Raw genomic sequence first — 24863 nt, forward strand, 5'->3', positions numbered from 1 at the left:
TAAATTTGTCAAATGCAAAGACTATTGCCAAGAGTTCTTTTTCAGTGGTTGTGTAATTCCTTTGGTTATCATTCAAGACTTTACTGGCATAATAAATCACATGTACCAAATTGTCTTTCCTTTGTCCTAACACTGCCCCAATAGCAAGGTCTGATGCATCACACATCAGTTCAAAAGGTAAGTTCCAATCAGGTGGGGCAATGATAGGTGCAGAGGAAAGTTTTTGCTTCAAACGTTCATAGGCTAGCATGCAATTTTTATCAAATACAAAGGGTGTATCAGAGACAAGCAAGTTACTCAAAGGTTTGGCTATTTTAGAAAAGTCTCTAATAAACCTTCTGTAAAAACCAGCGTGTCCCAAAAAACTCCTAACTGCCTTGACATTACTTGGTGGAGGTAGTTTTTCAATGAGTTCCACCTTAGCTCTGTCCACCTCAATGCCTCTATTAGAGATTTTGTGGCCAAGGACTATTCCTTCTGTGACCATGAAATGACATTTTTCCCAGTTTAATACTAGGTTAGTCTCTTGGCACCTCTTAAGCACCAAGGCAAGGTGGTGTAGGCAGCTAGGAAAAGAATCTCCAAACACAGAAAAATCATCCATGAAGACCTCAATAAATTTTTCAATCATGTCCGAAAAGATGGACAGCATGCATCTTTGGAAAGTGGCAGGTGCATTGCACAATCCAAAGGGCATGCGTCTATAAGCAAAAACTCCATATGGACAAACAAATGATGTTTTCTCTTGATCTCTAGGATCAACTACTATCTGATTATAGCCTGAGTATCCATCCAAAAAGCAATAGTAAGCATGTCCTGCAAGCCTTTCAAGCATCTGATCCATGAATGGGAGTGGGAAATGATCTTTTCTGGTGGCTTCATTGAGCTTCCTGTAGTCTATGCACATCCTCCACCCAGTGACAGTTCTTGTGGGTATGAGTTCGTTCCTCTCATTTGGCACCACAGTTATGCCACCTTTCTTGGGAACTACATGGATGGGACTAACCCATGGGCTATCAGAAATGGGGTAGATTACCCCTGCCTGCCATAACTTCATGACCTCCTTTTGTACCACTTCTTTCATGACGGGATTCAATCTTCTCTGAGCTTGGATGGAGGGTCTAGCATCCTCTTCTAACAAGATTTTATGCATGCATATGGATGAACTTATCCCCTTCAAATCAGCTAGGGTCCATCCAATGGCATCTTGATGAGTTTGTAGCACCTTGATCAATTCTTCTTCCTGTTCTTGACTCAGGGCAGAGCTAATGATAACAGGATGACTCTCATCACTACCCAAGTATGCATACTTGAGATTAGGGGGAAATGCTTTGAGCTCAGGTTTTGGTGCTTCCTTCTCTTCTTTCACTATCTCTGGCATGTTTGGCATGGTTGTTTCAGCAGCCTTGATGTCACTAACTTCTATGTCCTTGGTGAACTCCTCCTCTGCCACTTCCTTTGTTGTTTCCTCAAAGGTTTCTTGTACTGCAATGTCCACTACATCCACCCTCATGCATTCCCTTGGTGATTCTGATGGATAGCTCATTGCCTTGAATACGTTAAACACCAATTTCTCATCATGTAGTCTAAGAGTGAGTTCACCCTTTTGTACATCTATGATGGCTACAGCAGTAGCCAGGAAGGGTCTTCCCAGAATTATTGAAGCTTTGGCTTCTTCCTCCATATCTAACACCACAAAATCAGCAGGAAATATAAAATCTCCCACCTTCACCAACAAATCCTCAACTATCCCATGAGGGAATTTAAAAGTTCGATCTGCCAATTGGAGGGCCATTCTTGTTGGTTTGGCTTCCTCAATCTTCATTCTTCTCATCATTGTTAGAGACATCAAATTGATACTGGCCCCTAAGTCACACAAGGCCTTCTCCACCATGACTTCTCCTATGATGCAGGGGATTTGGAAACTGCCTGGATCCTTCAATTTCTGAGGCAATTTGTGCTGGATGATGGCACTGCATTCTTCAGTTAACAACACAGTTTCCTCGTTTCTCCAGCTTCTTTTCTTGGTCATTAATTCCTTTAAGAATTTTGCATAGAGTGGCATTTGCTCTATTGCCTCAGCAAACGGAATGTTGATTTGAAGCTTCTTGAAAATCTCCAAGAACCTGGAGAATTGGCCATCCTTTTCACTTTTCATCAAACGTTGAGGATATGGTGCTTTAGGTGTATAAGGCTTCAGGACCTCTTTTTCTTTTTCTTTTGTTGCAGACGATGTAAAAGATTGTCCTTGTTCCTTATCTCTCACATTTTCCTTTGCTTCATCCTCTGTGGTTTCCTTTGAGATCTCCTTTAGATTCTTTCCGCTTCTGAGGGTTATGGCCTTACATTCTTCCCTTGCAATAGCCTTGGCAGCATGAGAAACGCTTGTCCCAGGGGTTTGCTTAGACAAATACGCAATTTGATTTTCTAGCTTCTGGATGGCAGCTCCTTGGTTTTGCAGGTTAGAATTTACTTCTTCCTTAAAAGCTTTCAATTCGGTTATGTCTTGACTCATGGTTGCAAGCATTCTTTCTATCCTGTTTAATTGATCTTGAAATTGTTGGTTCGGATTAGGTTGAGCAGGTTGATTATTTTGGCTATGATATGGTGGTTGAGAGTAAGTGTTTTGTGTGGCTTGGTATGATCTTTGGTTGGAGTTTTGGTATGTGGACTTGTTATGTTGGTTTTGCTGGTTTCCCCACCCAAAGTTTGGGTGGTTTTTCCAGCCTGGGTTGTAAGTGTTGGAATGTGGATCATATGGTTGTCTTTGTTGATTTCCTACATAATTGGCCTCTTCCCAATCACCTCCTTCAGTACTTTCTTCCTCTTGATCTTGTGTGTGTATTGCAGCCACTTGTTTTGTTTCTAATTTCCTAGTGAGCTCTGCTAGTTGCTTGGCAAACACCTTGTTTTGGGCTAGAATTGTATCAACATGGTTCAGCTCCATGACTCCCTTAGTGTTGTGTCTCTCTGATGCATAGTAGTACTCATTCTCAGCCACTGTCTCAATCACTTCAATGGCTTCTTCCACAGTCTTTTTCCTATTCAATGAACCTCCTGATGAATGGTCTACAGCCTTCCTTGATTCATAAGACAGTCCATCATAGAAAATATGCAATTGCACCCAGTCATGGAACATGTCTGGTGGGCATTTCCTTGTCAAATCCTTGAATCTCTCCCATGCCTCGTAGAGAGTTTCACCATCTTGTTGTCTAAAAGTCTGAACCTCAGATCGAAGCCTATTGACCTTTTGTGGGGGGTAGAAACGTGCCAGAAATTTGCTTTCCACCTCGTCCCATGTTGTTAGGCTCCCCCTTGGGAATGATTCCAGCCACTTAGCTGCCTTGTCCCTAAGTGAAAATGGGAACAAAAGCAGTTTATAGGCATCTTCCTGGACTCCATTGGACTTCACAGTGTCGCAAATTCTCAGGAATTTTGTGAGATGTTGGTTTGGGTCTTCATTAGCACTCCCACCAAATGAACAATGATTCTCCACAAGTGATATTAGCTGTGGTTTGAGCTCAAAATTGTTGGCCTGAATGGGTGGTTTCTGGATGCTGCTACCACAATTCCCAGAGGTTGGGTTTATGTATGAACTAAGAACCCTCCTCTCAGGAATGGCATTGTTTCCATCAGCTCTCTCATGGTGGTGAACTTCTCTATCCATGTTGAGATCTAAAGCTTCCTCAAAATTGTCCTCAGATTCTCCTTCAGATTCCTCTTCTCCCAGTACTCTCTTCCCTCTTGCTTCCCTTCTAAGTCTATGAAGGGTCCTCTCTGGTTCGGTATATGGAGGAGTTGATGTCTCTCCTCTCCTACCTGTCATACAAGAACACAGCACAGTCAACAAACAAGTGAAATACTCTTGGTTAATGGAAGAGTATGGTTAGAGCAGTTGAGGAATTAATTCAAACAGTTAGTGAGTCAGTGAGTTAGTTGCTTGAATTTAAAGGCATAAAGAAAGAAAGCATGTAACAGAGTGCAGAAATTAAAATTCAACAAGTAACTTGTACTGAATTAATCAAAACAAAAAAATGCTCAATCTAGTTAACTTCCAATTTGAGAATTGTCAATCGAAAACCAATCCCCGGCAACGGCGCCATAAACTTGATGCGCATAAACTTGTTATGCTACGATTTAGGAAATTGCACGATCGGCAAAATTCCTTCCGGCAAGTGCACCGGTTATCGTCAAGTAAAAACTCACAATAGAGTGAGGTCGAATCCCACAAGGATTGGTTGAGTGAGCAATTCGGATTAGAAGTGTGTTCTAGTTGAGCGGAATCAAGATTTAGATGAGAATTGCGGAATGTAAAATTGGCGGGAAACGTAAATGACAAGAAATTTAAATGGCGGAATCTTAAATTGCATGAATTAAAGAGCAGAAGCTAAATTGCTGAAATTAAGCATGAATTGAGTTGCAGAATGTAAAGAGAAAGTGGAAATCAGAAATGGGGAATTCATTGGGTTATAGGAGATATTGAGATCTCCGAATCAAAACATGTTTATCTCTTCCTCAACCAATGCGTTCATTGAATTTTGCTTGGCAATCTTATATGATTGGATCCCAATCCCTTGGCTCACCAATTCTCTCTAAAAACAAACAAATTCCCAATCCCTTGGTTTAAATGTTCATAAGAAGAGATGATGCTCGATCACTGATTTTACCACACAGTTTCATGAACCACAATTTGGTAGGATTACATGTCACAATATCCATCCAAACCCCAATCCAATTCAATGTGAGAAAGCTTCTCTAGCATGAATCCTCCATTCCGTTCCCAAGGTTCCGAAGGATTCCAATTATGGGTAGTTTCTCTCCCAAGACAACTACCCAATGGAATTAGATCGAGAAGCTTTCTAACAAAATTCAAGAGAAAAGATTGAAGAAGAAGATAAACTATTATTGATTCATTGAATTACAATAGAGCTCCCTAACCCAATGAAAAGGGGTTTAGTGAGTCATAGCTCTGAATTCAATTACAAAGATATGAAAACTAGCCAAAATGAAAAGGTAAAAAGTCCTTCCTAACTTAAATTCTATCCTATTTATACACTTTCTATATTGAGCTTCTGTTGTGTTTCTTGGGCTTTGACGCCTCTCCCTGCTTTCCTTTTGCCTTGGGTTTATGATCCATAATCTTGATGAGGCTGTTGATCCAAATTCTGTAACATTCATTGAGCCAACTTAGTGATAATCAAATAATGACACATGACTCAATAAATTGAAATTTCAGACTCATCAATCCTTCAGGCCCAATCCCATAAACCATGATATTCAATTGGGTTTCATACCAAAGTTTAAGTTAATGTTTGTGCTCAAATACTAACTTAAACCGCAATATTTTTGGCCCAGAAACCTTTTCCAAGAGTGGCGTTTAAGTTGCAGTTTAAGCTTAAACTGCAGCTTAAACGCCAGACACTTCCAGTGATGCCTTTTGTGGAAGCACGTTTAAGCTTCAGTTTAAGGTTAAACTGAAGCTTAAACGTGGAAATGGAAGAAGGCAGCCCTGGAGGGTAACTTAGTCGAACACGTTTAAGCTTCAGTTTAAGGTTAAACTGAAGCTTAAACGTGGAGATAGAAAAGGCAGCCCTGGAGGTCGAACACGTTTAAGCTCCAGTTTAAGGTTAAACTGGAGCTTAAACGTGGAAATAGAGAAAGCCATCCTGGAGGTCGAACACGTTTAAGCTCCAGTTTAAGGTTAAACTGGAGCTTAAACGTGGAAGCTGAGAAAGGTAGCCCTGGAGGTGTCGAACACGTTTAAGCTCCAGTTTAAGGTTAAACTGGAGCTTAAACGTGGAAATGGAGAAAGCAACCCTGGAGGGAGAAAACTTGGTCGAACACGTTTAAGCTCCAGTTTAAGGTTAAACTGGAGCTTAAACGTGGAAATAGCTCCCTGGTGCATTTCCCATTTCTGGGGTTTAACCTCCAGTTTAAGGTTAAACTGGAGGTTAAACGTGGAAATGCTTCCTGAGTGGCATTCTCATTCTGGCGTTTAACCTCCAGTTTAAGGTTAAACTGGAGGTTAAACGTGGAAATGCTTCTTTGGTGAGACTTTCATTCTGGCGTTTAACCTCCAGTTTAAGGTTAAACTGGAGGTTAAACTTCAGTTTCAGCATTTCTTAGCCTTCATGATTCTGGCGTTTAAGCTCCAGTTTAGGCTTAAACTGGAACTTAAACTCCACATGTGATATTCAAGCTTCCTTTATTGATTTTGTTGCTTCCTTGCCTAGCCTCTTCTTCCCTGAAATCATCCAAACAATTGCATCAAAGTCTTGCAAAATTTCATGAGAAATCTTCCATTCATAGCATTCAAGTAATATAACTAAAACTCATGGAATTTGCATCAAAATCATACTGTTTGGATGGTTCATTGCTTTGTTATTCTTTTAAGCATTCTTGGTTACTTTAAGCTCAAGAAAATGCATAAAACAACTAAAACTAACAAAAAAAATGCTAGTGAAACTAGCCTAAGATGCCTTGGCATCACAACACCAAACTTAATACTTGCTTGTCCCTAAGCAAGTCCTGAGTTATTTGAGAAGAAAGTATGAAACAGAAAGCAATTACATTGGCTATATTAGCAAGCATTTGAAGTTCATCAGAAGGGTTTTATGCAGAAAGTTGCAGCATCACTTTTTCATTCTTATCAGGTAAGATTATCACTTTTTCATTGCATCCATCAAACACTGCTATGGCCTCTTGTTATTCTTATGTCCTTGGCACTTTTCTCTTCTTTGTTTTTCTTTTCTTTTTCTTAGAGCTCCTTTGCTCCTTGTTTGCTTGGTGTCATGTGTTGCACAAGCCTTTGGCATTTTCTTTTTCTTATCAGTGCACTACACATATCCACTTCAGGCATTTTAGTTCACATTTCTTCTTGAGACATTGGTGCCCAGCACCTCTTTGTGTGACTAAATGTTTTGTATTTAGGTTGCTCTTGATAATGGAATTTTGGTTGATAATCCCGGGTTAGTTAACCCAAGTTACCAAGTGTTGAAACACTCCTCAGAACCTATTCATCCAAGCATATCCTTAATACATAAACACCACAGGCATTTGTCTCAGAAGTTCAAACCATTGGTGCCTAGCTTATTTTCTCAATTTTTTTTTTTGCTTTTTGGTTGCCCTTTTTCAGTGGCTTTTTCTTCTTCTTTTTCTTTCTTTTTCATGGCCAAAGACATTTATTCATCAAGATCCATAGACAGTTTTCAATTTCTACACAAAAAATGATAATTCTACACTCTATTTCCAGTGATCTGACTAAACAATCAAGCATGCATACCACCACTTAATTCTACTTGATTTGTCACTAATTGAGCCAAGTTACTTTTGTTCAAACTTTTCTTTTATTTTTGGAAACAGAACAAGCATGGCAAGCACTTGTTTAAGAAGGTGAAGTTATATCCAAACATCTAGGCATTCACTTTATTCAAAGCAATAAACAGACAAATATACTAAAAACTTCACATTCCAGAAAGATTCAACATTTACAGTTTAAACCAGAACAAGCATGCTTTTGTTTGCCCTTTTTAAAGAATTATCAAGGAACAATACCACCTTGTGAAATTCCTTGTTTTCTCTTTGTTGCCAGGAAACAATTTGATTTCTCCTTCTTCTCCTAATTGTTGCTTCATGCTTTAAGATCCTTGTTTCCTTTCCTGCAAAGAGTGATGAAGTTGCTTGCTTCTCAAGCACTTGAGTGGTTAGCTCAACTATGTGTGGGTAAGTATCTGAGTCTTAAGTTGGTGTGTGAACACCAAACTTAGTCTCCCACTTACTTCTCTGTTCTTTGAATCCTTGAGTTCTCTTTGGAATGAAGTTGCTGCTAAGGGTTTTAAGCATTTCTGTGACTGCTTAGAATGGTTGTTCCTTTCATATAATTCAAAGGTTGTTGTGTTCAGTTGATCTTTATGGTGGAACACCAAACTTAGAGTCACACATTCCCCTTTGAATTATTGATCCACGAATTCATTGTTTGGTGTGAAACACCAAACTTAATTCTTTGCAATGCACAGAAACTACTTCACCCTTTTTATTGAAACAAATAAAAGAAACAGCAAAAGGGTATTACCTCAGGTTGGGTTGCCTCCCAACAAGCGCTTCTTTAACGTCATTAGCTTGACGGTCAGCTTCCTCAGTTGAGGTGATATTTAACCTTGTCCTTCTCCTCCACATCTCCCAAGTAATGTTTGAGTCTTTGACCGTTCACAATGAAGGTTCGTTGTGACTTTTCTTCCATGATTTCTACTTGTCCATATTTGGAGATCTTGGTGACAAGGAATGGTCCAGACCACCTTGATTTTAGCTTCCCTGGAAATAGCTTCAGCCTAGAATTGTAGAGCAATACTTTTTGTCCTTCTTCAAATTTCCTTGGGGCGATGTTGCTGTCATGCTTCTTCTTTGCTCTTTCTTTGTAAATTTTGGCATTCTCATAAGCTTCAGCTCTGAATTCTTCCAACTCTTGAATTTGCAACATCCTTCTTTCTCTAGCAGCTTTGCTGTCCAAGTTCAAAAGTTTCAAGGCCCAGTATGCCTTGTGCTCCAACTCCAGTGGCAAATGGCAAGCTTTTCCGTATACTAGTTGGTAAGGAGACATTCCAATTGGTGTTTTGAAAGCTGTCCTATATGCCCAAAGAGCATCATCTAGCTTAATCGACCAGTCCTTCCTTGAAGTTCCCACAGTCTTTTCCAGGATCCTTTTGAGTTCTCTGTTAGATATTTCGGCTTGCCCACTTGTTTGTGGATGGTATGGTGTGGCTACCTTGTGTTTGACTCCATATTTTAGAAGCAATGCCTCTAATGGTTTGTTGCAGAAGTGGCTTCCTCCATCACTGATGATTGCTCTTGGAACCCCAAAACGGCAAAAAATGTGTTTTCTGAGGAAGTTCATGACTACCTTATTATCATTGGTTGGAGTTGCTATTGCTTCAACCCATTTGGAGACATAGTCTACTGCCACAAGAATGTAATTATTTGAGTATGAGGAGGGAAAGGGTCCCATGAAATCTATCCCCCATACATCAAACAATTCAAGTTCCAGAATGAATTGTTGTGGCATTTCATTTCTTCTTGGCAGGTTCCCCGCTTTCTGGCATTCATGGCAGTGCTTCACTAGTTCCTTTGCATCTTTGAAGATAGTGGGCCAATAAAAACCACACTGCAACACCTTAGCTGCTGTTCTTTCTCCTGCAAAATGTCCTCCATAAGTGGAGCCATGGCAGTCCTATAAGACTTCCCTTCCTTCTTCCTCTGATATGCATCTTCTGAGTATGCCATCGGAACATTTTTTGAACAAGTATGGTTCGTCCCAGATGAAGTATTTGGCATCATTTACCAATTTCTTCCTTTGATGCTTGTTAAATTCCAACGGCAAACTCCCAGTGGCCTTGAAGTTTGCTATGTCTGCAAACCAGGGTGCTTTGTGAATTACCATGAGTTGTTCATCAGCAAAGCACTCATTTATATGTGTGCTTTGTGCGCTTCCTTCTTCACATGGTATCCTTGATAAATGGTCTGCCACCTTGTTCTCTACACCCTTCTTGTCTTTGATTTCAATGTCAAATTCCTGCAACAAAAGAACCCATCTAATAAGTCTTGGTTTGGATTCTTGTTTAGCAAGTAAGTATTTTAAAGCTGAATGATCAGTGAAGACAATGACTTTAGATCCAATGAGATAGGATCTAAATTTGTCAAATGCAAAGACTATTGCCAAGAGTTCTTTTTCAGTGGTTGTGTAATTCCTTTGGTTATCATTCAAGACTTTACTGGCATAATAAATCACATGTACCAAATTGTCTTTCCTTTGTCCTAACACTGCCCCAATAGCAAGGTCTGATGCATCACACATCAGTTCAAAAGGTAAGTTCCAATCAGGTGGGGCAATGATAGGTGCAGAGGAAAGTTTTTGCTTCAAAAGTTCATAGGCTAGCATGCAATTTTTATCAAATACAAAGGGTGTATCAGAGACAAGCAAGTTACTCAAAGGTTTGGCTATTTTAGAAAAGTCTCTAATAAACCTTCTGTAAAAACCAGCGTGTCCCAAAAAACTCCTAACTGCCTTGACATTACTTGGTGGAGGTAGTTTTTCAATGAGTTCCACCTTAGCTCTGTCCACCTCAATGCCTCTATTAGAGATTTTGTGGCCAAGGACTATTCCTTCTGTGACCATGAAATGACATTTTTCCCAGTTTAATACTAGGTTAGTCTCTTGGCACCTCTTAAGCACCAAGGCAAGGTGGTGTAGGCAGCTAGGAAAAGAATCTCCAAACACAGAAAAATCATCCATGAAGACCTCAATAAATTTTTCAATCATGTCCGAAAAGATGGACAGCATGCATCTTTGGAAAGTGGCAGGTGCATTGCACAATCCAAAGGGCATGCGTCTATAAGCAAAAACTCCATATGGACAAACAAATGATGTTTTCTCTTGATCTCTAGGATCAACTACTATCTGATTATAGCCTGAGTATCCATCCAAAAAGCAATAGTAAGCATGTCCTGCAAGCCTTTCAAGCATCTGATCCATGAATGGGAGTGGGAAATGATCTTTTCTGGTGGCTTCATTGAGCTTCCTGTAGTCTATGCACATCCTCCACCCAGTGACAGTTCTTGTGGGTATGAGTTCGTTCCTCTCATTTGGCACCACAGTTATGCCACCTTTCTTGGGAACTACATGGATGGGACTAACCCATGGGCTATCAGAAATGGGGTAGATTACCCCTGCCTGCCATAACTTCATGACCTCCTTTTGTACCACTTCTTTCATGACGGGATTCAATCTTCTCTGAGCTTGGATGGAGGGTCTAGCATCCTCTTCTAACAAGATTTTATGCATGCATATGGATGAACTTATCCCCTTCAAATCAGCTAGGGTCCATCCAATGGCATCTTGATGAGTTTGTAGCACCTTGATCAATTCTTCTTCCTGTTCTTGACTCAGGGCAGAGCTAATGATAACAGGATGACTCTCATCACTACCCAAGTATGCATACTTGAGATTAGGGGGAAATGCTTTGAGCTCAGGTTTTGGTGCTTCCTTCTCTTCTTTCACTATCTCTGGCATGTTTGGCATGGTTGTTTCAGCAGCCTTGATGTCACTAACTTCTATGTCCTTGGTGAACTCCTCCTCTGCCACTTCCTTTGTTGTTTCCTCAAAGGTTTCTTGTACTGCAATGTCCACTACATCCACCCTCATGCATTCCCTTGGTGATTCTGATGGATAGCTCATTGCCTTGAATACGTTAAACACCAATTTCTCATCATGTAGTCTAAGAGTGAGTTCACCCTTTTGTACATCTATGATGGCTCCAGCAGTAGCCAGGAAGGGTCTTCCCAGAATTATTGAAGCTTTGGCTTCTTCCTCCATATCTAACACCACAAAATCAGCAGGAAATATAAAATCTCCCACCTTCACCAACAAATCCTCAACTATCCCATGAGGGAATTTAAAAGTTCGATCTGCCAATTGGAGGGCCATTCTTGTTGGTTTGGCTTCCTCAATCTTCATTCTTCTCATCATTGTTAGAGACATCAAATTGATACTGGCCCCTAAGTCACACAAGGCCTTCTCCACCATGACTTCTCTTATGATGCAGGGGATTTGGAAACTGCCTGGATCCTTCAATTTCTGAGGCAATTTGTGCTGGATGATGGCACTGCATTCTTCAGTTAACAACACAGTTTCCTCGTTTCTCCAGCTTCTTTTCTTGGTCATTAATTCCTTTAAGAATTTTGCATAGAGTGGCATTTGCTCTATTGCCTCAGCAAACGGAATGTTGATTTGAAGCTTCTTGAAAATCTCCAAGAACCTGGAGAATTGGCCATCCTTTTCACTTTTCATCAAACGTTGAGGATATGGTGCTTTAGGTGTATAAGGCTTCAGGACCTCTTTTTCTTTTTCTTTTGTTGCAGACGATGTAAAAGATTGTCCTTGTTCCTTATCTCTCACATTTTCCTTTGCTTCATCCTCTGTGGTTTCCTTTGAGATCTCCTTTAGATTCTTTCCGCTTCTGAGGGTTATGGCCTTACATTCTTCCTTGCAATAGCCTTGGCAGCATGAGAAACGCTTGTCCCAGGGGTTTGCTTAGACAAATACGCAATTTGATTTTCTAGCTTCTGGATGGCAGCTCCTTGGTTTTGCAGGTTAGAATTTACTTCTTCCTTAAAAGCTTTCAATTCGGTTATGTCTTGACTCATGGTTGCAAGCATTCCTTCTATCCTGTTTAATTGATCTTGAAATTGTTGGTTCGGATTAGGTTGAGCAGGTTGATTATTTTGGCTATGATATGGTGGTTGAGAGTAAGTGTTTTGTGTGGCTTGGTATGATCTTTGGTTGGAGTTTTGGTATGTGGACTTGTTATGTTGGTTTTGCTGGTTTCCCCACCCAAAGTTTGGGTGGTTTTTCCAGCCTGGGTTGTAAGTGTTGGAATGTGGATCATATGGTTGCCTTTGTTGATTTCCTACATAATTGGCCTCTTCCCAATCACCTCCTTCAGTACTTTCTTCCTCTTGATCTTGTGTGTGTATTGCAGCCACTTGTTTTGTTTCTAATTTCCTAGTGAGCTCTGCTAGTTGCTTGGCAAACACCTTGTTTTGGGCTAGAATTGTATCAACATGGTTCAGCTCCATGACTCCCTTAGTGTTGTGTCTCTCTGATGCATAGTAGTACTCATTCTCAGCCACTGTCTCAATCACTTCAATGGCTTCTTCCACAGTCTTTTTCCTGTTCAATGAACCTCCTGATGAATGGTCTACAGCCTTCCTTGATTCATAAGACAGTCCATCATAGAAAATATGCAATTGCACCCAGTCATGGAACATGTCTGGTGGGCATTTCCTTGACAAATCCTTGAATCTCTCCCATGCCTCGTAGAGAGTTTCACCATCTTGTTGTCTAAAAGTCTGAACCTCAGATCGAAGCCTATTGACCTTTTGTGGGGGGTAGAAATGTGCCAGAAATTTGCTTTCCACCTCGTCCCATGTTGTTAGGCTCCCCCTTGGGAATGATTCCAACCACTTAGCTGCCTTGTCCCTAAGTGAAAATGGGAACAAAAGCAGTTTATAGGCATCTTCCTGAACTCCATTGGACTTCACAGTGTCGCAAATTCTCAGGAATTTTGTGAGATGTTGGTTTGGGTCTTCATTAGCACTCCCACCAAATGAACAATGATTCTCCACAAGTGATATTAGCTGTGGTTTGAGCTCAAAATTGTTGGCCTGAATGGGTGGTTTCTGGATGCTGCTACCACAATTCCCAGAGGTTGGGTTTATGTATGAACTAAGAACCCTCCTCTCAGGAATGGCATTGTTTCCATCAGCTCTCTCATGGTGGTGAACTTCTCTATCCATGTTGAGATCTAAAGCTTCCTCAAAATTGTCCTCAGATTCTCCTTCAGATTCCTCTTCTCCCAGTACTCTCTTCCCTCTTGCTTCCCTTCTAAGTCTATGAAGGGTCCTCTCTGGTTCGGTATATGGAGGAGTTGATGTCTCTCCTCTCCTACCTGTCATACAAGAACACAGCACAGGCAACAAACAAGTGAAATACTCTTGGTTAATGGAAGAGTATGGTTAGAGCAGTTGAGGAATTAATTCAAACAGTTAGTGAGTCAGTGAGTTAGTTGCTTGAATTTAAAGGCATAAAGAAAGAAAGCATGTAACAGAGTGCAGAAATTAAAATTCAACAAGTAACTTGTACTGAATTAATCAAAACAAAAAAAATGCTCAATCTAGTTAACTTCCAATTTGAGAATTGTCAATCGAAAACCAATCCCCGGCAACGGCGCCATAAACTTGATGCGCATAAACTTGTTATGCTACGATTTAGGAAATTGCACGATCGGCAAAATTCCTTCCGGCAAGTGCACCGGTTATCGTCAAGTAAAAACTCACAATAGAGTGAGGTCGAATCCCACAAGGATTGGTTGAGTGAGCAATTCGGATTAGAAGTGTGTTCTAGTTGAGCGGAATCAAGATTTAGATGAGAATTGCGGAATGTAAAATTGGCGGGAAACGTAAATGACAAGAAATTTAAATGGCGGAATCTTAAATTGCATGAATTAAAGAGCAGAAACTAAATTGCTGAAATTAAGCATGAATTGAGTTGCAGAATGTAAAGAGAAAGTGGAAATCAGAAATGGGGAATTCATTGGGTTATAGGAGATATTGAGATCTCCGAATCAAAACATGTTTATCTCTTCCTCAACCAATGCGTTCATTGAATTTTGCTTGGCAATCTTATATGATTGGATCCCAATCCCTTGGCTCACCAATTCTCTCTAAAAACAAATAAATTCCCAATCCCTTGGTTTAAATGTTCATAAGAAGAGATGATGCTCGATCACTGATTTTACCACACAGTTTCATGAACCACAATTTGGTAGGATTACATGTCACAATATCCATCCAAACCCCAATCCAATTCACTGTGAGAAAGCTTCTCTAGCATGAATCCTCCATTCCTTTCCCAAGGTTCCGAAGGATTCCAATTATGGGTAGTTTCTCTCCCAAGACAACTACCCAATGGAATTAGATCGAGAAGCTTTCTAACAAAATTCAAGAGAAAAGATTGAAGAAGAAGATAAACTATTATTGATTCATTGAATTACAATAGAGCTCCCTAACCCAATGAAAAGGGGTTTAGTGAGTCATAGCTCTGAATTCAATTACAAAGATATGAAAACTAGCCAAAATGAAAAGGTAAAAAGTCCTTCCTAACTTAAATTCTATCCTATTTATACACTTTCTATATTGAGCTTCTGTTGTGTTTCTTGGGCTTTGAGGCCTCTCCCTGCTTTCCTTTTGCCTTGGGTTTATGATCCATAATCTTGATGAGGCTGTTGATCCAAATTCTGTAACATTCATTGAGCCAACTTAGTGATAATCAAATAATGACACATGACTCAATAAATTGAAATTTCAGACTCATCAATCCTTCAGGCCCAATCCCATAAACCATGATATTCAATTGGGTTTCATACCAAAGTTTAAGTTAATGTTTGTGCTCAAATACTAACTTAAACCGCAATATTTTTGGCCCAGAAACCTTTTCCAAGAGTGGCGTTTAAGTTGCAGTTTAAGCTTAAACTGCAGCTTAAACGCCAGACACTTCCAGTGATGCCTTTTGTGGAAGCACGTTTAAGCTTCAGTTTAAGGTTAAACTGAAGCTTAAACGTGGAAATGGAAGAAGGCAGCCCTGGAGGGTAACTTAGTCGAACACGTTTAAGCTTCAGTTTAAGGTTAAACTGAAGCTTAAACGTGGAGATAGAAAAGGCAGCCCTGGAGGTCGAACACGTTTAAGCTCCAGTTTAAGGTTAAACTGGAGCTTAAACGTGGAAATAGAGAAAGCCATCCTGGAGGTCGAACACGTTTAAGCTCCAGTTTAAGGTTAAACTGGAGCTTAAACGTGGAAGCTGAGAAAGGTAGCCCTGGAGGTGTCGAACACGTTTAAGCTCCAGTTTAAGGTTAAACTGGAGCTTAAACGTGGAAATGGAGAAAGCAACCCTGGAGGGAGAAAACTTGGTCGAACACGTTTAAGCTCCAGTTTAAGGTTAAACTGGAGCTTAAACGTGGAAATAGCTCCCTGGTGCATTTCCCATTTCTGGCGTTTAACCTCCAGTTTAAGGTTAAACTGGAGGTTAAACGTGGAAATGCTTCCTGAGTGACATTCTCATTCTGGCGTTTAACCTCCAGTTTAAGGTTAAACTGGAGGTTAAACGTGGAAATGCTTCTTTGGTGAGACTTTCATTCTGGCGTTTAACCTCCAGTTTAAGGTTAAACTGGAGGTTAAACTTCAGTTTCAGCATTTCTTAGCCTTCATGATTCTGGCGTTTAAGCTCCAGTTTAGGCTTAAACTGGAACTTAAACTCCACATGTGATATTCAAGCTTCCTTTATTGATTTTGTTGCTTCCTTGCCTAGCCTCTTCTTCCCTGAAATCATCCAAACAATTGCATCAAAGTCTTGCAAAATTTCATGAGAAATCTTCCATTCATAGCATTCAAGTAATATAACTAAAACTCATGGAATTTGCATCAAAATCATACTGTTTGGATGGTTCATTGCTTTGTTATTCTTTTAACCATTCTTGGTTACTTTAAGCTCAAGAAAATGCATAAAACAACTAAAACTAACAAAAAAAATGCTAGTGAAACTAGCCTAAGATGCCTTGGCATCAGTATCTTATGAAGAACTAGATGGAAAAGGTCAAGAAGCAAGTTCCCTTGGTAATGATCATCATGAATTAAGCTCTCCTAGTAATGAACTTGCATCCGTAAGTGAATTCTTTGAGATTGAAGAATCTTCCCCAAGTGAATACGAAGAGGATACAAAGTCAAAGAAGTTTGTAAAGAAGTGGAAGAATTCAAAGAAGAATACAAGGGAGTAGAGCTTGCAAAACCACTGGAAACACCTATCCCAAGGCCATTACCACCCAATACAAACTTTAAGTGGGTAAAATCCTTAGCTTTTATCTTTATCTTTCCACTTGAATATGGTTTGCTTGAAACAGATAACTATTGTCTAATTATGTATTTTAGTGCTTTAATTGGTGTCAACTTAAATTTAAATGATGACAGAATTGTGTGGCATGGTTTTCTAATTCAGCACACGGGTTTGTTGTTCAGTTTGTAGCATTTTTTTTTAAAATTGAATATGATATTTTAGGGGGTTTTAAACCGATACCAAAAAAGATTCTAAAAGTTTTATAAAATCGCCAAAAATAAGTTTGTCACATTTCAAATTTTGGAGATTTGTAAAATTCCCAAAAATCTTTTCATTGGATTTTAAATTGCAACAAAATAGAAAAAAAACAGGTCACAAAGTAGCGAAAATCTTGTACTACTATAGTCTCCTATTTCTTTTTCTTTTAACCCCTTCAATTTTTCTATAGTATTATATATGTACATGTAATCCGTTCTCCTTATAATTTATCAAGAGAGTTTTAAGAAATTTTGATGTCTTGTAATTTTTATAATTTATAAAAAATATTATATGATGATTAATTAATTAGGTAATCAAAATTTATAATCATAATAATTATAATAAGCCAAATACTTGTATCCAAAATTTATATGTAATAATATATTTAAGAGTAAAGTATCGTTTTTGTCCCCAACATTTGGGGTAAGTCTTATTTGTGTCCCTAACGTTTAAATCGTCCTATTTGTATCCTTAACGTTTATAAAAGTGATTCAATGTTATCCTACTATCAATTATACTAACAAATCAGATCATATTTTTCAATTATTCTCATTTGGATGTAATCATTCTCAATTAGGTCTCACTTGGATGTGGTCGATTTTAATATTATACCCACTATTTGTGTTTAGATTCAATTATGTCCCTAGAAAAGTGAATTATGTAAATATTGTAGGAATTAGTTTCAACATTTAATGAGCTATTTTTTCGGAGTAGATCATCGATTCTATGCCAGACATTTGTATTCTAACTTCAAGAAGAGATTTTTAAAACTCAAACTAAAGCACTCATGATGTGTAATTGACGGCAGGATAACATTGAATCACTTTTACAAATGTTAGGGATACAAATAAGACGATTTAAATGTTAGAGACACAAATAGGATTTACCCCAAACGTTGGGGACAAAAACGATACTTTACTCTTAAATATATTATTACATATAAATCATTAATAATTTATCAGTAATTAGGATTAGATCACAATAAAATTATATTATAATAATCTTCTAACAATCGAATCTATACATACATTGTCATTAATTTCTAAATGATTCATGTTTTAGATAACGGAAATGTTTGGTAACCAAAGAAAATCAGCCAAAAACAGCTATAACTTACCTTATTTAGCATTCATTAATTGTTGCAACAATTAATTAATGCTAAATAAAGTAAATTCTGGCTGTTTTTTTGTTTACCTAGCATTACTGGAAGATAAAAAATGTACGTCGCCTAATAATAATAGTAATAATAATAATAATAATAATAATAATAATATATATATATATTAACAATTTGTTCTAGCTATTGAAGATGATATGATAAAGTAACATTAAGTTGTCACTTACCACATTATAAGAGATGTCCATTGTCAATTTGATTATTTCTATGTTGCAGTTTCTTTTGCCTTTTGCCCTTTTATATCATCTTGTGGGCATGGTGATGATCAATACTACCTATAGCTAGTTTACTTTAATATATAAGGTTAGAATCGTTCACACTTAACATACACATATTCCAAAAGGCAAATTAAAAATTATAAACTAAAGATTACTAGCATGCTTGTATTTTTAATTTGCTTTGTGTTTTTGGCTATAAATAGAAGCAGCACGTGAGCACAACGTAACATTTTCAACTCAAAGCACATAAAACAAGAACAAAATTTCAAAATAGGGCACATCAAAGAATGGATCGAAAAATTACGAAAAGGCACTTGATTTTTGCATTGTTGTGGTGCGCGATGGCAGCAATGGTGGTGCGCGGACAAAGTGCGCGCAACGTAATGGCAACCTACCATATGTACCACCCTCATCTTATTGGTTGGGACTTGCCGGCTGCAAAGGGCTACTGCTCTACTTGGTACGCCAACATGCCCCTCACATGGCGCAGTAAATACGGCTGGGCCGCCTTCTGCGGACCTGTTGGCACTCATGGCAAACCTTCTTGTGGCAAATGTCTTTGTGTATGTTTTCAATATATATATCCAACTTAAACAATTTCATATCTTTTTTTAATATAATTATGATATCGAAATCTGCTATTCGTATAAAATACGTATTATAATATAAAATATACATTAACTCAGATAAATTATATTGATTTCTTCAAAAATTAAGAGTCATTAGCTTCACATAAGTTTTCTAAATCCACATCAATTTTCTTTTAATATTTGTTTTTAAGCAGTACTCTTATCTTTCTAAACTGAATATTTTAAATAAAAATATGGAAACCCATTTTTCGGGAAAAAACAGAAAATATTATATAAAAAAAATGAAGGCAAATAACATTTTTTTAATATTAATAACCAAGACGTATTTAACTACCTGAAATTGAAGTATAACATTATTCCTCTATGTATTTGCATGTACGGAGAAAATACCAACTTTCAAATTTACATATATATTATGCCATCCATTTAAATTTCCACGCACTCACACATACTCGTATACTAGAATATAATAATTGCTAACAACATTGTTATGCAGGTAACAAACACTGCAACAGGAGATACAAAAACAGTGAGAATAGTGGATAAGTGCGGCCATGGAGGCATCAACTTGGACGTAAATGTGTTTAGAGAGATCGACACCGATGGGGTTGGATACAAGAAGGGTCACCTTAACGTTGACTACCACTTTGTCGATTGTCGAGATCACTACTATTAAGGACAACCTTTTCCCGGAGAAATTATTATTCTGCAATAAAACATTGAGTGAATACTCCACCCGATCCCTGACAATTATCTCAAAAGGACAACAAGGATCCCATGAAAAAAAACATCCAATTCGGCTCCTGATCTTTTTTCTTTTTGGGACTGATTAGCCCTTGTGCCAAAAAAAATATTAACTTTTTTTGGTACAGGGACCTCGTTGTCCTTTCGAAGTAATTGTCAGAGGTTGTTTTGAGTTTTTCTCTAAAAGGATTTAAACAGATTGTGTTCAATAACAGTGATGAGGTTTAATATAAGTGGTATAGTTGCTAGGTTCTTTAAGCATCATGTCCTGCATTTGATCAGCACGAGATTCATACTAATTAAACGGTAAACTCCGACAGGATTAAAGACTAGCCTTAAATTTCAACCAATGAATATCCAAGGATTTACGATGATTGGATCTAAAAAATAGACTTTATATTCTATGAAATACTTTTATTTGTCTCAAAATATACGCTTTTGATTCGGGTAAAGTTTTATGAAAAGAAATTATGTAAAAAAAATTAAGAGAATAGATTAAAGATGGATAAATTTTTAAAAAAATTATTTTTATTATTGGCAATTAAATAACACAAGAACTAAAAATATGAGATGATGGTACAGTGAAGTACAAAGTATTGAGACCTTCACTAATATCACAAGTGAATAAAAATGAGATTTTTTTAAATGGATAAAATTTAGGTAAATTGTTATATTCTTACTATCAGAGTGTTACGCTTTTGGCTGCATCACTCTGATCATAACGAAGATATTATGATGACTTCTATATACTTAATAATAAAATATGAACCTTTAACTCGAAACGGTATCGCTGTTTTCAAACTTTGATCTGTGGCCTTATCCTTCATAGAATCTTTTTCTTGAATTGGCTCATGCAAGGTTTTAAAAACATGGAATGCTAGGTGCTCATCATGCACTCTTAGCAATAATTCCCCTTTCTCAACATCTATCAATGCTCTGCCCGTAGCCAGGAAAGGCCTCCCCAGAATGATGGGAGTGTTAGGGTCCTCCTCCATATCCAGGATGACAAAATCAGCTGGAAGAAGGAATTTTCCCACTTTTACCAGTACATTCTCTACAACTCCAACTGCTTGCTGGATGGATTTGTCAGCCATTTGAAGGAGTATTCGTGTGGATTTCAGCTCACAAATTCGAAGTTTTCTCATTAGAGACAAAGGCATCAAGTTTATGCTTGCACCAAGGTCACAGAATGACTTTTCAATTGTTATGTCTCCTATGGTGCAAGGTATATAAAAACTCCCAGGATCATCTTTCTTCTCTGGTAGCTCTCTTTGGAGAATAGCACTACATTCCATTGTCATCTCAACAATTTGTCCTTCTTTTAGGGACTTTTTCTTTGTCAGCACTTCCTTCATAAATTTGGCATACACTGGCATCTGTTCAAGTGCTTCTAAGAAAGGAATATTGATGCTGAGGGTCTTGAATATGTCCAGGAACTTTGAGTATTGCTTATCCTCATTCTCTTTTTTGAACCTCTGAGGGTATGGAAGTTTGGGGATATGTGGCTTCACCCTTTTCTTCTTCTCTTGTAGTTGTGTTTCAAGGATGTCCTTATCTCTCTTTGAGCTTTTTGCATTCTTGATTTTCTGATCCTCTTCACTTCTCTCTTCTGTCTCTTCTTGTGGAACTTCTCTGTTGTGTTCTTCCTGATTGATGGCTTTCTTCTCACTTTCCACTATGATTGCTTTGCACTCCTCCCACTTTGTAGCTTTTCCTTTGTCCCTTGGGTGGTCTTGAGTGGCACTAGGGGATGCATCTGTAATTCGTTTAGCCATTTGTTCCATATGCCTCTCGAGATTTCTGATTGAAGCTTCTTGGCTTTTGCTTGTTGTGGCTTGATCTTTTCTTGCTGCTTCTTGATCTTGTCTTGCCATCTCTTAATTTTTCATGAGTTTCTCCATCATTGTCTCTTGGTGCTTCATCATCTTTTCCATCAATATCTCCAAGTTGGAGATCCTTTGAGTGTCTTGTGATGTTTGTGGCTGGTTGTGGGGTGTTGAAGGCTGATGGTAGGTGTTTTGGTTAGTGGTTTGGTTATTGGGTGGACAGTAGCTAGAATTTGGGTGGTTATTTTGGGGTTTTTGATGCGCATAAACGTGTTATGCTACGATTTAGGAAATTGCACGATCGGCAAAATTCCTTCCGGCAAGTGCACCGGTTATCGTCGTCAAGTAAAAACTCACAATAGAGTGAGGTCGAATCCCACAAGGATTGGTTGAGTGAGCAATTCGGATTAGAAGTGTGTTCTAGTTGAGCGGAATCAAGATTTGAGATGAGAATTGCGGAATGTAAAATTGGCGGGAAAAGTAAATGACAAGAAAATTAAATGGCTGAATCTTAAATTGCATGAATTAAAAAGCAGAATGTAAATTGCTGAAATTAAAAGGGAATGGGGATGATTGCAAGAATTGAATTGCAGAATGTAAAGAGAAAGTGGAAATCAGAAATGGGGAATTCATTGGGTTTAGGAGATATTGAAATCTCCGAATCAAAACATGTATATCTCTTCCTCAACCAATGCATTCATTGAATTTTGCTTGGCAATCTTATATGATTGGATCCCAATTCCTTGGCTCACCAATGCTCTCTAAAAACAAACAAATTCCCAATCCCTTGGTTTAAATGTTCATAAGAAGAGATGATGCTTGATCACTGATTATACCACACAATTTCATGAACCACAATTTGGTAGGATTACATGTCACAATATCCATCCAAACCCCAATCCAATCCACTGTGAGAAAGCTTCTCTAGCATGAATCCTCCATTCCTTTCCCAAGGCTCCGAAGGATTCCAAGTATGAGTAGTTTCTTTCCCAAGACAACTACTCAATGGAATTAGATCGAGAAGCTTTCTAACAAAATTCAAGAGAAAAGATTGAAGAAGAAGATAAACTATTATTGATTCATTGAATTACAATAGAGCTCCCTAACCCAATGGAAGGGGGTTTAGTGAGTCATAGCTCTGAATTCAATTACAAAGAAAAGGAAAACTAGCTAAAAGTGAAAGTAAAAGTCTAAGGTCCCCATCAGGGGCTGGATTCCCCTTCAATCCCCCCTCTCTCAAATGCAGAACTAAGGCCTTTAAATAGGCTCCCTAAATTACAAAATGAAAATGAAATTCAAAGCAAATTACAATCAAATGAAAATAAACTATTCTAGATGATTCTTGTGGCCTTGATTTGGTGTTGTTGATGGGCCTTGCTTGCTTGAAGGGCTGAGTGACATAATTGATCCAAAAAGGATAATGATCCATTAAACTACACTCAAATGTTGCACCCCCTTTCTTGAGTCGTCACTTTGTTCTCTTGTCAACCTTGCCAATTTGATGCCAAATATAGACTATTATACCTCGTTGGAAAGCTATGGATGTCAGCTTTCTAACGCAACTGGAAGCACCTCAATTGGATCTCTACAACCCGAGTTATACTCCATGGAAGGTGAAGAGGTCAGCTGGCCTGATTGCATGTTGGTACTATGCTCTTCTATGCACATTACGGGGCTGTTTTCTCCCTCAATTTTTAGTATCCACCATGCATGCCATATATGCTTGGAAAGCTCTAGATGTCTTCTTTCCAATGCATTTTGAATCACCTCATTTGGAGTTTTGTAGCTCAAGTTATTTATGTTTGAAGAAGGCATGGTCAAGCTGTTCCATATAACACGTTTAAGCTTCAGTTTAAGGTTAAACTGAAGCTTAAACGTGGAAATGGAAAAGGTAGCCCTGGAGGTCGAACACGTTTAACCTCCAGTTTGAGGTCAAACTGGAGGTTAAACGTGGAAGCTTAGAATGGTAGCCCTGGAGGTGTCGAACACGTTTAACCTCCAGTTTGAGGTCAAACTGGAGGTTAAACGTGGAAATGGAGAGAGCAACCCTGGAGTAGAAAAGCTGTCGAACACGTTTAAGCTCCAGTTTGAGGTCAAACTGGAGCTTAAACGTGGAATGGCTCCCTGGTACTCTTCCTGGTTCTGGCGTTTAACCTCCAGTTTGAGGTCAAACTGGAGGTTAAACGTGGAACTCCTCCCTGGGTGGCATACTCATTCTGGCGTTTAACCTCCAGTTTGAGGTCAAACTGGAGGTTAAACGTGGAATGCTTCTTTAGTGAGACCTTCCATTCTGGCGTTTAACCTCCAGTTTGAGGTCGAACTGGAGGTTAAACTTCATTTCCAGCATTTCTTATCCTTCATGATTTTTGGCGTTTAAGCTCCAGTTTAGGCTTAAACTGGAACTTAAACTCCACATGTGATATTCAAGCTTCCTTTATTGATTTTGTTGCTTCCTTGCCTAGCCTCTTCTTCCCTGAAATCATCCAAACAGTTGCATCAAAGTCTTGCTAAAATTCATGAGAATTCTTCCATTCATAGCATTCAAGGAATATAACTAAAAACTCATGGAATTTGCATAAAAATCTTCATGTTTGAATGATTTAAGACAAGCATGACTATTTGGCCCAAAATGATTACTTAAGGCTCAAGAAAATGCATAAAACAACTAAAAATAAAAGAAAAAGGCTAGTGAAACTAGCCTAAGATGCCTTGGCATCACAACACCAAACTTAATCCTTGCTTGTCCCCAAGCAAGTTCTGAATTATTGAGAAGAAAGAATGAAACAGAAAGTAAATTCATTAGCCATATCAGTAAGTAATTGACATTGATTAATGGGGTGTTCATGCAGAAAGTTGTTGCAGCATCACTTTATTGTTTCTTAGGTAAGAATGTCACTTTTTATGTTTCCACTAAAACACTGCTTATGGCCTCTTGTTATTCACATATCCTTGGCAAGTTTCTTTTCTTTGTTTTTCTTTTTCTTTGAGCTTATTTGCTCCTTGTTGCTCAGTGTCATGTGTTGCTCAAGCCTTTGGCATTCTCTTTTTCTTATTAGTGCGCTACACATATCCACTACAGGCATTTTAGTTCACATTTCTTCTTGAGACATTGGTGCCCAGCACCTCTTTGTGTGACTAAATGTTTTGTATTTAGGTTGCTCTTGATAATGGACTTTTGGTTGATAATCCCGGGTTAGTTAACCCAAGTTACCAAGTGTTGAAACACTCCTCAGAACCTATTCATCCAAGCATATCCTTAATACATAAACACCACAGGCATTTGTCTCAGAAGTTCAAACCATTGGTGCCTAGCTTATTTTCTCAATTTTTTTGCTTTTTGGTTGCCCTTTTTCAGTGGCTTTTTCTTCTTCTTTTTCTTTCTTTTTCATGGCCAAAGACATTTATTCATCAAGATCCATAGACAGCATCCTAATTTCCACTAAAAGTGACAATTCTAACTTTATTTCTTAGTGAGCTGACTATTCAATCAAACATGCATACCACCACTTAATCTTATTTGATTTCTTACCAAATGGAATTGAGTTACTTTTGTTCAAACATTTCTTTTATTTTATGGAAACAGAACAAGCATGGCAAGCATACATTTAAGCAAG

The 24863-nt window shown here is 38.3% G+C and overlaps 1 protein-coding gene and 2 non-coding genes across 3 annotated transcripts; all 3 read left to right on the forward strand.

Moving 5' to 3' along the window:
* Positions 1 to 3137: 3137 nt before the first annotated feature.
* On the forward strand, positions 3138 to 3241 carry LOC148545241 (small nucleolar RNA R71). The gene has a single exon (XR_015900609.1). It is a non-coding gene; the product is annotated as a small nucleolar RNA R71 (small nucleolar RNA).
* A 9576-nt stretch (positions 3242 to 12817) lies between these two features.
* On the forward strand, positions 12818 to 12921 carry LOC148545242 (small nucleolar RNA R71). The gene has a single exon (XR_015901183.1). It is a non-coding gene; the product is annotated as a small nucleolar RNA R71 (small nucleolar RNA).
* Positions 12922 to 18421: 5500 nt separating this feature from the next.
* LOC148545243 (pathogenesis-related protein PR-4-like) lies at positions 18422 to 19355 on the forward strand. Its single transcript, XM_088499050.1, has 2 exons — positions 18422 to 18652; positions 19176 to 19355. Exons 1-2 carry the CDS (start codon positions 18431 to 18433, stop codon positions 19353 to 19355), a joined length of 402 nt encoding a protein of 133 aa, XP_088355176.1. The 5' UTR covers positions 18422 to 18430.
* The last annotated feature ends 5508 nt before the right edge of the window (positions 19356 to 24863 follow it).

This window comes from Arachis ipaensis, chromosome B9, assembly GCF_059453495.1.
Source record: "Arachis ipaensis isolate K30076 ecotype BB chromosome B9, ASM5945349v1, whole genome shotgun sequence".
NCBI lineage: Eukaryota > Viridiplantae > Streptophyta > Magnoliopsida > Fabales > Fabaceae > Arachis > Arachis ipaensis.

What these genes read in the sequence shown, in the direction of transcription:
- LOC148545243 (XM_088499050.1), top strand. Translation starts at nt 18,431, where the DNA reads ATGGCAGCAATGGTGGTGCGCGGACAAAGTGCGCGCAACGTAATGGCA. An exon ending in CTTGTGGCAAATGTCTTTGT is followed by an intron (nt 18,653 to 19,175) that starts GTATGTTTTCAA and finishes ATTGTTATGCAG; the next exon opens with GTAACAAACACTGCAACAGG.